The 12,562-nt window shown below is 32.9% G+C and overlaps 2 protein-coding genes across 2 annotated transcripts; both read left to right on the top strand.

Moving 5' to 3' along the window:
* The first annotated feature begins 1,377 nt into the window (after nucleotides 1–1,377).
* GPR35 (G protein-coupled receptor 35) lies at nucleotides 1,378–3,947 on the top strand. The gene is made up of 2 exons (XM_034439487.3): nucleotides 1,378–1,515; nucleotides 2,602–3,947. Exon 2 carries the CDS (start codon nucleotides 2,632–2,634, stop codon nucleotides 3,556–3,558), a length of 927 nt encoding a protein of 308 aa, XP_034295378.1. The 5' UTR covers nucleotides 1,378–1,515; nucleotides 2,602–2,631; the 3' UTR covers nucleotides 3,559–3,947.
* A 2,663-nt stretch (nucleotides 3,948–6,610) lies between these two features.
* On the top strand, nucleotides 6,611–11,831 carry LOC117678417 (tubulin alpha-3 chain). Its single transcript, XM_034439483.3, has 5 exons — nucleotides 6,611–7,331; nucleotides 8,181–8,403; nucleotides 9,079–9,227; nucleotides 9,567–10,247; nucleotides 11,159–11,831. Exons 1-5 carry the CDS (start codon nucleotides 7,329–7,331, stop codon nucleotides 11,453–11,455), a joined length of 1,353 nt encoding a protein of 450 aa, XP_034295374.1. The 5' UTR covers nucleotides 6,611–7,328; the 3' UTR covers nucleotides 11,456–11,831.
* Nucleotides 11,832–12,562: the final 731 nt, after the last annotated feature.

Below are 12,562 nucleotides of genomic sequence, written 5' to 3'. Positions count from 1 at the left end.
ATCCTTGTGATTGGCCCTCCTACAGACTTGCATCATTATTCCTTTGTCTATCATGAGCAAGATGGTATTGCCTGCCCATTGTCCACTTTTCTGCCCCTATTTTCACTCTGCCCCACCCTTCCAGACCATGGAATCCATCCTTCCCTGAATAGCTCTTGTACTGTTCTCAAGCATTCTGAAGGTTGCTCTACTGAGACAGTTAAACCAATAAACCACATGCAACCCTCAAAAATTATACAGATAAACTGATCAGTAGATCAGTTTTTTAAATTTTGCAAAATTAAAGAACCAGTAGATTTTTTGCCATTTATTGTAATTCGAATTATGATGGTTTTCCACTTCTTTTAAGAAAATTACCAATTTTAATTATTAGATCATATACCAGTACATTGTGCTACTAATTTGTATGTACAAGTTTTCATCACCACACAGATATGTTTCCTGACTTAAGTATTTTCCGCAAATGTTACTTTTTTCTCTCCTTTTTTTTTGAAAGAATATTATTACTATATACATACAGACAACTTCAGTTTTCTTTCCCCCCACTTTTTATTCAAGTTTTAATTAAAAGATGAAATACAAACAGAAACAAATATTGACAAAGTTAAAGAGAGAAAAAGAGAATGTAGAAAGAAGTGAAAATTTAAGAAGTTTATCTGTACAAGTACCACACTCTAGAAACCTAGGGAAAAAAATCAGGTTAGCAATTTAGAGCTCAAATATTGCTCATTCTCCTCAAAAAATGTTTTTAATTGGTTCCAGGAAAGTTCACAAGAAAATGGATATATAAATTAAAATATATAACATTCCATAAAAAGCCTTATATAAATTAATCTAATTATTGTACTTTATGGTAAGGTGATTGCAGCCTGGCTGCAGCCCTACATTTCAAACTATGGTAAAATGCAAGTTTCTTCCTGCCAAGTGTAGACCACTGAAAGATGCTGTTTTACTCTGTGATAAACCACAAGATGCAATATTATTTCCTTAATGTTGAACAATATATGTATTAGCCACTGTTTTCTTCTATACTAAATAGCCATCTTTTTTCATAAAAGGACAGAGGCATTTCCAGCACCCTTAAATTCCTCCCCTCAGAAGAAACCCTTCAAAACTGTAGAGTTTTTAAGTAAAATAGAGATGATATTTTAAACTAAAATGTTTGTGTTGAAATGTGCAACCAAATGTTTCAAGTGGATTTCCTTTTAGTCAGCATATGCCAGGCTTTCATTGAAGTCATTTTTGGGGAAACTCCAAAGATTATCAAGTTCACCTTTTTTGAATTTCCGCTAGACTGCCTTGATTTTGAATGTTGATATGGCCATTCTGACCTCAGTGTTAGCATATGAAATTGTTTTAACACAGGAATATGATAGAGCTGATTAATCTAACAGAAGAAAGAGTGATGAACAAAAAGCAGGCTGAACAAAAGGACTCATCATCCTGAAGAGAGAGGGAGAAAAAACCCAAGGTAGAAGCAAACAGAATATGGTGAAATCCTTAAAATTCTGAAAGGTAAGTTCTTTTGGGTAAATATGTCTAGACACTTCCAAATAAGTCTTTCATTGTTATATGCTTCAGTTATAACATCTTATATTATAGTCTGACAACTATATTGTTCATTGTAAGTTTTCAGTGCCTTCCCCATATTTTTCATTTTTTAAAAATGGAAAAGCTACAGTGATAGAAACCATCTATCCACAAGCACCGCACTGCAGCTGATCACTGATTAGATTGGAAAATGTTCAGTTAAATGATTCTGCCTATGATTTTAGCAACTATAAGCAAATATTACATTTACGCAGCCTTATACTGCAGCTTGCAAAAATAATTATTTGCAGACTATACAGTAGGCAACAATTCAGTACTACATAAATAATTTTTGATTTTGTTTCAAAACAGACAGCTGTTAAAAAGCGCATTTATGAACTCTGGAAAAAGATCCTTTGCAAGTCAGAGTTCAAGACTGCAAAATTTCTCTTTATTCTTGAAGCATTCTCATGGCAATGTCTAATATCTATTTACATGGCACAATCTCTATATAAATATATATACATATATCCATTTTTTTGATTAAAAATAATTTATAAGATGCTAAAAATGAATTTAAGAATATTCAAATTTATAATTAAAAATAATTTTACAAACAATTGTTGAAACTCTGCAACCTCAAGCACAATCTATACTTTATATTAGTATTAAGCAGCATGACAAAATGAAAACCTACATTGTTCAAGCTTATTATAAACAGAATATTCCAGAAAAGGGAGGGGGGAGAGAGAGAGAGAGAGAGAGACAGAGTTGTTCAGGTGTATTTACAATTGGTTAAGAATATTTGGGGGCCAATAGGAGCAAGTCTCTAGTTTAATGGAGGCCTTGAACAATTCCTTTCCAATTAGTTCTCATCTGTTTTATGGGAATAATTATACTAACTTTCTAAGATTATTGCAAGGATTAATATAGCTGTACTTTACACAATTCAAAATTGTAAATAAGTATAAAACATAATGCTTAATGTTAATTTTATACATATATTAATTATGCAATAAATAAATAATGGAAATGTTACAAAAATAATCATTTTTAAAATTTCTTTTACAGCATGTACTGTACAGTAATGATTCCCCAAAAATGAACCTCAGCAATGATACTAGTGAAACAAGCATTCTTCTTGCTGAAGCAATCATTTATGTACCAGTATTCTTTATTGGAGTTATCCTAAATGTGTTTGCTTTAAGGGTATTCTGTTGCAAATTGATCCAATGGACTGAAACCAGAGTATATATGACCAATTTAGCCATAACAGACTGTCTATTTCTCTTCACTTTGCCTTTCAAGCTAGTTTCTAACTTTATATATAAATATAAAATACACACCAGTATATACACAAATAAATTATGCATGGTTTTGGAGAGTGCATATTTTATCAATCGATACATGAGCATCTTCCTTATTACCATCATCGCACTTGATAGATACATCGCCATAACATATCCTCTCCAAGCAAAGAATATCAGGTCTCCTTTAAAGTCAGCGCTTGTCTGTGGTCTTCTTTGGATCATAATTATAAGTATTGAACTTATATTCATGTATATAAATAATGAAGAGGACAACCTTTGCTTTCAAACAATTTACAGAATACCATCAGTGTCTTCTTTTGCCGTGGTAATATGGGGATTTTTTATACCTTTAATTATCTTGAGTTTCTGTTCTATTCAAATAATTAAAAAACTCACAAGGAAGAAAAAGATCCATCTTCGTGAAAAAAAGGTCATTCAGAAAGCAATCAACATAATTCTGGCAAATATGACCACATTCATCACCTGCTTTTTACCACTTCATGTTACATATTTCATTAAATTCATAGATTTCAAAAATGCTACTGATGCTAATCTTAAACATAATCTGTTTCTAAATGTTGCTGTTATTCTTGCTAACACCAACTGCTGCTTGGATGCATTTTGTTATTACTTTGTAAGCCAGGAATTTCAGGAGGCTTCTATACTACGAAAGACTCAGAATCAAGCACCTGAAAATCAAGGTACTGAAATTATTTAGGAAGGCCATGACTCAACAATTCTGATACCTTCAGATCTCTCTGGGATCATCTTCCTCCTAAAAGTTTTGATTGGAATTCTCTTCGTGGTCTTAATAAAGTACAGCTCAGCCTTCTCCATTAATGTATTCAAATGAAGACAACATGTTCCCATATGTATGGCAGTATACATTATAAGTTTCAGGAAATTAATTTGAAATGCAGATTACTTCCTGGAAATGTTGCTGTTTCATTGTCACATCTAATTAATGTCTCTTATTGTTTGATTTGTTGCTTTTTGATGCATCACATATACCAAATGTATATAGCATGTGTTTTTTACCCCATTCTGTACCCTCTCTGACTCCAACACACATACCCACCTCTCTTGATAAACACATTTGCTTTGTCTGATGAACTTGTGATTCATGCTGTTGGAAGGCTGTTGAAAAATTAGTCTATCAAATTCAGAGTACAAATTTTTATGAGCGACATGACAAATTTGTGCCTGAATTTTAAAGGACCAGTAGGCATGTGAGATTTATATGTATTTAGCTTCCTTTTTATGGCCTATCAAAAATTGTTCTAGACAATAAATGTCAATTTTTATTCGTATTCGCATCGTCCTGCCGATGGGACTTCATCTCCTCTTCCCGAGAAGAGTCCAGGTAGCTTTAAATGGGTGCTGGGTGGCATTCGATGGATGTAATGTACTTTGGATATTTTTTTAAAAGATAGAAACAATTTCTGGTCTCTGACACTTCTATCATCCTTTGATCACTTAGATACCTTCTATTTGGGTTCAGTTCCTAGTCCGTGCATGAACAAATGTCAGTTACAAGTTGACTTAGTAGCTTTTCGAGAGACATTTAAGTCCATTCTTGATTTTGTCCATCCTGTTTATTTGTAGTCTTCCCTTTCTTCTAGTTTCCTCAATCATCCTAAGCAACATCTCTTTTTCTAGGACATTGTCTACTCACATCATAAATCCCAAAAATGTGAGTTTCTGCTTAGTATCATTTTGTAATCCATTTTTCTAGGGTTTGAACCTAGAATAAATTCTGACTTATGTATGACAGTTCCCACTTAAGATAAAACCAGTCATGTACTGCCTCCTGGTGATCAATGTAACCATTTTGACTAACTACCCATAGTCTCTTCAAGAACTTGTTTTCTGACATTTCTCACTTTGCACGCACCATATTTTTATTCTTACTTACAAGATCTTAAGCAAATTTATTGTTAAGGCAAAACCTTTGTCACTTTATGGGTGGAATTAGTATAGTGTCTTGTTAATTTGTACATTGACTTGCATTTTTTAATGCAGTGGTATGTGTGTATGTGGATATGTGTATACATACATACTGGTACATATTTTATGCTACACCATCTTGTTACCTTTTAGTACAGATTGATAGCATTTCAATTGTCTTTTCTCACAGAGCTTTATAACTTTGAAAGAAATATGTATATATTCTAAACAAAATCTGCTAAAGATATGGATACATCCATATATAAGAGTGAACACAAATTTCAGCTTAATTGTAATATTATATAAATGCCTATATAATATAGATCAGGTTCTTTGGAAAACATGGGACAAATATTTTAGACCTGATCTTAGTGAATCAATTTGAAACTGTTTATCAAACAAAATTCCATTTAACTTTTTTTTAGCATTTCATAAAAATGGACCATAATACAACCACCTTTTAAATTAATATTATATTGGTCAACATTTTTCTACATTGTTGGTACTCAACTATTTTCAATGGTAATTACTATAAAAACAAATGTTTTTAACTTAGTTGAAAAACAAGTCAAGAATATTTTGTAATTCATTCTACTCTTTATTTTTTCTGGTAACAGTCATATTCACATCTTTATTAGAAACAGTAGTATTTAAAAATATAGGAAATAACATATATGTAATATTACCTACTGGCCAGTAGGAGCTGTCTTTGTCTTCAGATTAAATATAAAGCCCAGAGCAATAAAAATCAGAAAATTCGATACATGACAGTATATTTAAAAAGGAACATATTGTGTAGCTTCTAAAATAAGTCATAAAAATAAAAAATAAAAAAAAAACTGGAAAAACCTTCAATGAATGAAGGTTTTATTCACATTTCTTATAAACAGAGTTAAAAGATACCACCGAGATCATCCACTAAAACACTATTCAGTGATCACCCTTTTTAAATTTAATTTAATTTTTAATTAGTCTAATTGTAGACTAATTCCTAAGAGATTGTTCCTCCGTAAAATATTTTCCTGGGCAAAAAATTTGAATATGTATATTTAAAAGTATATTTTTTCTTTAAAATTATGTTATTACCAAATAATTTTTGTGGATTTTTTTACATTGTTTTTTTAAAAATTATTTCATTTTTCTTATCTTCAATGTTTAACAAATTCTTCATAAAAATACATAAAATGTTGAAATGACATGTAGGAGTAACGTTATCCACATCCGCCCAAAACAAAAGCCTAGTATAGTGAAGGAATGAGAATTTCTGCTTATATCATTACTGTTTCTTAAACAATGAAGTTATTTCTTTATGCAATTTATAGTTTACACCTGAGCTATATTTATTTTCAGTGAAAATTATTCATTTTTTCATTTTATAATGTACAATTCTGCCTTGTGTTTAACAGCATTGCATAATTTATGGGTTCCAAAAATATGATACATGAATCCAATACATTTTGTCAGTTGGGCCACAAGTAAAAGTAAATCTAAGTAAATAAATAAAAAGTAATTTAAAAGATAATTGTAAAATGTTGATTGGCTGAGAATGACAACATGAAGTTTCCAAACAGTGACTTATAACCATAAACAAATGGAGTTAATTATTTTCTTTTCAGGTGTTAGTGGTTAGTGTAGACAAACTTCCAAGATTGAAAAGCAATGGCATTTAAACATTTAAAGTATTAAAATATTTTAAATGCAAAGACCCAATTCTATTCTGATTGGAATATATAATGCATTGTTACATACAAAAACAGACATATCAACAATAACCTTAAAGAATAACAAATATAGTCATATTTACTGAATTTCTACAGAAATTCACCATATACTTGAAAAAGCACCTTTCGGATATTTGACTGAATGTTATTCAGCAAAAAATACTTCTATTTCTCTTTTAACATGCCATTATCTGTCTATTGCCTGCCTATCTATCATCCATCTATATCTATCTATCTATCTATCTATCTATCTATCTATCTATCTATCTATCTATCTATCATCTCTGTCTTTCTCTGTCATTCATTCATTCAGTTACCTATCTACAATATTTATTTTAGTGTTGAGGCTACAGACAGAAGTAGCCTCTCACTAACTACATCATGTGAATTCCGGGTCTCAGGAAACTGTGAAAAATATAACAATGAAATAATATCTCAGAAAGTAGCAAGAATCACACCGCAAGGAATTCCACTTTATTTATTTTTTTAATTGAGGCTTGCGGCAGGAGAATTCATGAAATCTCGATCCTAACAGACGCCAGTCTATCCTTCAGCGGAGAACCCATTTCCCGCTCAAAATTCCACCGATCTCCGATTCTTCATCACCAGAGGTTCATCCCAGACTAAAAAAAAAAAAAAAACCCACCTTGTTCAACCAATCAGCTTCCAGGACCTGAACAGCCTCCACCAATGGAGAGTAGGGAGTTCGCGGTCGGGAACCGTTGCTCTAACGGTCGACAGTTGAGCCCACCTTCAAACGGGAGTTGAACGTCGAACCTTCGAGGGAAAGCATTGAACCTCGTCATCTTCGTGAGGCACCATGGTGGGAAGTGGGACTAGGGTGGCTGGGCTTTGTTCAGTGGGGAGCTGGGACATGGCAGCTCTTTAAGCCTCTTGGCGTAGTAATGCTATGAGGGAACCGCGAGCGTAGGATACGAGAATGATATGCTCGTGGAGGAATGTTTGTCGCCTCATGCGAGTTTTCCCGCGCGAGCTTAGCCTCAGTCGAGTCTTCATACCTCAGAAAGGCGTGATTCGGTCGAGGACATGGGTTGCCTCGCGCTGTATTGTCTTGTATTTATTTGGCTAGGCACGAGGGCTGAAAGGCCCTCCGCTTAGAATTTGCCACGGTGCGAAGCGGAAAAGGGGATGGAGGGGGGGGGGAGAATATAATAGTCTTGGTGCTGAAGAACTGTGAACCAACAAGAAACGAGAGAGAGATCTGTTGCATAGATTTAGAGTCCATTGATTTGGCATTACAAAAGACCGGTAAAAGAGCTGAATAATAAAGAGTCTAGTGTGAAGTAGTGGCGAAGAGTGAGACATGGGAGGGGTTGAAGTATGAGGTATAGCATAATTAAAGTTGAGACAAAAGAGATTTTATAAAATCGCATAGTAGGTACAGTGTAAGTGGGCTGTAGAGAAAGCGTACTCTTTAGCATCATTAAACAGTTTTCAAAGACCTTTTCTTTTTAACTTGGGTGTCCTAAGGGCAATTGATCATTAAAATAGTGCATATTTTAAAATAGACATTAGAAATCAAATAGGTACATTATCAAAATACAGAACTGGGTCAATATACATTTTTGTGGTGCTTCATTATTAGGCATATACTTTCAAAAATAAGCATTAATCATGCCTTTTATAAAAAAATACACTTTTTTTTAAATAGCGTGAATGTATCTCTATCCACGTTGGACAAGCTGGAGTTCAGATTGGTAATGCTTGTTGGGAATTGTATTGTCTTGAACATGGAATTCAGCCAGATGGTCAGATGCCCAGTGACAAAACCATAGGAGGTGGAGATGATTCCTTTAACACATTTTTTAGTGAAACCGGTGCTGGCAAGCATGTACCTAGAGCTGTTTTTGTGGACCTTGAGCCAACTGTTGTTGGTATGTATAAGGGCTTGGAAATGTGGGATCAACATGTGGATGATCAGAAATAATTTACATTTATAAAATATTTGTTTTCATTATTTAGAAGTGATAAAAGTAGGGTTTTTACCTACATAAACTTGAATTTTGATGAAAGCAATTGTAAAATAATCCCCCACTAAGTTAAGATTGCCTTTACACATTGACTTTGTGAAATGAAATCCAATTGTTATTTCATTTATCCTCTCATAAGAATAATAGAAGTACACAGTTTACTGTTTTATAACAGTTCTTTTCTTAACAAGAAAAAACACCTTGATGTAGCCATATAGTCATCAGAAGTAAACTAACACATCTTTTCATGCTGAGAGTCCTCTGTCTGTCTATGGTTTATTTTAATTCCTGCAAAAAGAAATACTATCTTTTGTTCAGAAATATTAGCCAGAATTGATCTCATAAGTATCTGAAGTATTCTCAAGTTTGTAATGGTTTTGGATAATGTAAAAACATAATACATATGCTTAACAAGTAATTAGAACAGCTGAATCCCTTCCAACTGTTATTCTATTAATAGAATAACATTCTATTAAATACATTATTTCTGAGTTTGTGGAATATTATTAGAAATAATAAAACAATGGATTTTGAATTAGAATTAATCAAAGTTTTTGGGGGTTTTTTTAATCTTCAAAGATGAGGTGCGTACAGGTACTTACAGACAGTTATTTCATCCTGAGCAACTCATTACTGGAAAAGAAGATGCTGCTAACAATTATGCTAGAGGCCATTATACCATAGGAAAAGAGATTGTGGATCTAGTCCTGGATCGCATTCGAAAATTGGTGAGTCATTATAAGATGTGAATTAGAAAATACTTGCAAATAAAACTGAAATTTTAAAATTTACCATTTTAAAGTCAGGAGCATAGAAATTCTAGTTTTTTATTCAAAAGTACCATGTTTAAAAAATATTTGATCTGTTTAAATAAGGAATGCATTTTTAGAACTATGTATACTATACTGACTTTTTAAATTTAATTTTAATTGACTGAAGGGTATTAATGCAAATATTTTAATTGAATATAGTAGCAAATAATATCTGCATGTTAAATTTATACTGTTGAAATTAAGTATTCTGTTCAATGACCACTTTTTATTGGGTTTTGGGGGTTGTCTTTGTAGGCTGATCTGTGTACTGGTCTACAGGGTTTCCTTATTTTCCATAGTTTTGGTGGAGGTACTGGCTCTGGATTTGCATCTTTGCTAATGGAAAGGCTCTCAGTTGACTATGGGAAAAAGTCCAAACTGGAATTTGCAATATACCCAGCTCCACAAGTATCTACTGCTGTGGTGGAGCCTTACAATTCTATCCTTACCACACATACCACATTGGAACATTCTGACTGTGCATTCATGGTGGATAATGAAGCTATTTATGATATATGTCGACGCAATCTTGACATTGAACGTCCTACTTACACCAACCTCAATCGTCTCATTGGTCAAATTGTATCTTCTATCACAGCTTCACTACGTTTTGATGGTGCTCTGAATGTAGATTTGACAGAATTTCAAACAAATCTTGTTCCTTACCCACGAATCCATTTCCCCTTGGCAACGTATGCTCCTGTCATTTCAGCTGAAAAGGCATACCATGAGCAGTTGTCAGTGGCTGAAATTACTAATGCTTGTTTTGAGCCAGCTAATCAGATGGTAAAATGTGATCCTCGGCATGGTAAATATATGGCATGTTGCATGCTATACAGAGGTGATGTAGTGCCAAAAGATGTCAATGCAGCTATTGCAACAATCAAGACAAAACGCACAATTCAGTTTGTGGATTGGTGTCCAACTGGATTCAAGGTACTATATTGTCGAATGTAAATAAACATGGGGTAAATCTTAGTGAATTCCAATGATTTGGGTGGAAACTTCCTAATATAAAAGTAATAAAAGCAGGATAAAAATATAATCTAATAATATATGAATAAGATTGCATTTACCTGATAACTGTTTCCAAATGGAGGGATTTTGTGGCAGATGTGAATACAGCAGTAATATTTTTCTTGCCCAGATCAGATGATATATTTCGCAATTCTGAAAATGTTGATCAGCATTTATTAATGTTTGTGTGGTGCCAAATTTAGAGTTTCCTATGATACTTGAGTCGACTTTTTAAATTCTTTTATGATTTTTAAAATAACGAGGTGGCAAACGTGTGAGAGAGTGACTAACCAAAATCATCCAGCTGGCTTTCGGTGAAGTAAATCATATCCTTACATGAAGAGTCATTTCATTATGAGATGGGTGGCAAATAAATTCAATAAATAAGTGCTACACACCAAATTGCCTTTTTTCAGTTATTAGGCTGGTACAATCATACAGGATAAATAAATAATCTATTCTAAATGAAAGCTGGTCTGCTTATTAGAGCTTTAGTATATTTAAGAGAATTAAGCCTTAATTCCATTTATTATATATAAATTATGTATAAATTCCATTTATTAATTCCATTTATTATGTATCTCATGATAAAAGTGAGGCAATTTGCATAGATTAGGGGTTTTCTTTTTCTTTATGAGGTATATGTGAATACATTCTCTGTCTCCAGGTCCCATTCTGATTCAAAGATTCATGTCTAATTTTTTGTTTCCCATTATGCTTTTATTCACAAAATTCTTGGGGAGGAGGAAAGGCAGGGAGAGAAAAAGTTCGGATTTGAAAATTCCTTGCACTATTGAGGGAAATGTAATGAATTTTTTGCCTTCCTTTAGGTAGGCATCAATTATCAGCCACCCACTGTGGTACCAGGAGGAGATTTGGCTAAGGTGCAACGTGCTGTATGTATGCTGAGTAACACTACTGCAATTGCAGAAGCTTGGGCTCGCCTTGATCATAAATTTGATTTAATGTATGCTAAGAGAGCCTTCGTGCATTGGTATGTAGGGGAAGGAATGGAAGAAGGCGAATTTTCTGAAGCCCGAGAGGATCTCGCTGCACTTGAAAAAGATTATGAAGAAGTTGGTGTTGATTCTGTGGAAGCTGAAGCTGAAGAAGGAGAAGAATATTAAACTATGATATATATTTCAATATTTTGTACTTTCAGGTTCACTTGTTCAGTTTCAAATAAACATTTAAGTGTTCTAAGAAGTTTAATAGCTATTATTTAAAATAGCTTTAAAATCATCCCTTGAAACAGTTTCTATAAACTTTGAGCAAAGCATAAAATAAAAGTTTTCTGTAAAACTGTCTCAGAAACATATTTATCCATTCTTTATTTTTCCCTTTCATTCTTACAGGATCTTTTAAAAACTTATAAAGTATTCTGAAATAGTCCTTAAAGTTATTGCATCTTAGAATGTATGTACATAATAAAAATGATACTGGGGTTGTCATTGATTATGTATATGGAATTTTATGTTAATTAAAGTAATGTGAATAAGAAAATCTTGTTGCAATTTTATCAGTGGATTTTGTCTACTCTGGTTTCATCTTCACTTTTATGTATTGAATTTTCAGAACTGGCTGGAAATAAAATAGTTTGGGAGATAATAAAATGAAGATCGTATTGCAGCTTTACTGATCTTTAGTATGGAAATGAAATGGATGAATATTTTACATAATCAACTAAGCATATTGATCCTAAGATACTAGCACAAACTTGATTTACATTAAAAAACATTTTGGTTCTTACATTCTGCTAGCTGATAAACAGCTTAGTTTATCAGCTAGGTTTAGGTGCTGCAGTAACAAATTTTATGATAAACTCCGCTATATCAGATTTCAAACTTTTCTATCACTAGCTAGTAAAGGCTTGAAAATAGAATAGCATTAAGTGATATCTACTTAATTGAATTATGAAAATGAGATGGATGGGCTTGATCAGTTGCATGGTGTAAAAAAGTAATGTGCATGTGATTATCTTAAATTACAGTAACATAGTTTGACGTATTTATTGAGAAGCCTATTCAGTTCATTGGCCTTTATTTTCAAATCAAGGAATTGTATTCTGTCCTAACCCTTCAGATGCAAAAACCTTGATTGCATTATCTCTTATCACTTAAATTATTTTTGAAAACTCAGATCTTGTCCTGCTTTCATTTGGGGTGATGATTTGGAATAGAAAATGTCAACCTTTTAAGTATACTAAAGCAATAAACGGCTCAGGAAGACTACAG

Source organism: Pantherophis guttatus, chromosome 6, assembly GCF_059756535.1.
Source record: "Pantherophis guttatus breed Tessera chromosome 6, ASM5975653v1, whole genome shotgun sequence".
Classification (NCBI taxonomy): domain Eukaryota; kingdom Metazoa; phylum Chordata; class Lepidosauria; order Squamata; family Colubridae; genus Pantherophis; species Pantherophis guttatus.
The sequence above is the reverse complement of the archived record's forward strand: the minus strand, read 5'-3'. Positions and strand labels throughout refer to the sequence as shown.

What these genes read in the sequence shown, in the direction of transcription:
- LOC117678417 (XM_034439483.3), top strand. An exon ending in CCTTGAGCCAACTGTTGTTG is followed by an intron (nt 8,404 to 9,078) that starts GTATGTATAAGG and finishes TAATCTTCAAAG; the next exon opens with ATGAGGTGCGTACAGGTACT. An exon ending in TGGATCGCATTCGAAAATTG is followed by an intron (nt 9,228 to 9,566) that starts GTGAGTCATTAT and finishes TTGTCTTTGTAG; the next exon opens with GCTGATCTGTGTACTGGTCT.
- GPR35 (XM_034439487.3), top strand. Translation starts at nt 2,632, where the DNA reads ATGAACCTCAGCAATGATACTAGTGAAACAAGCATTCTTCTTGCTGAA.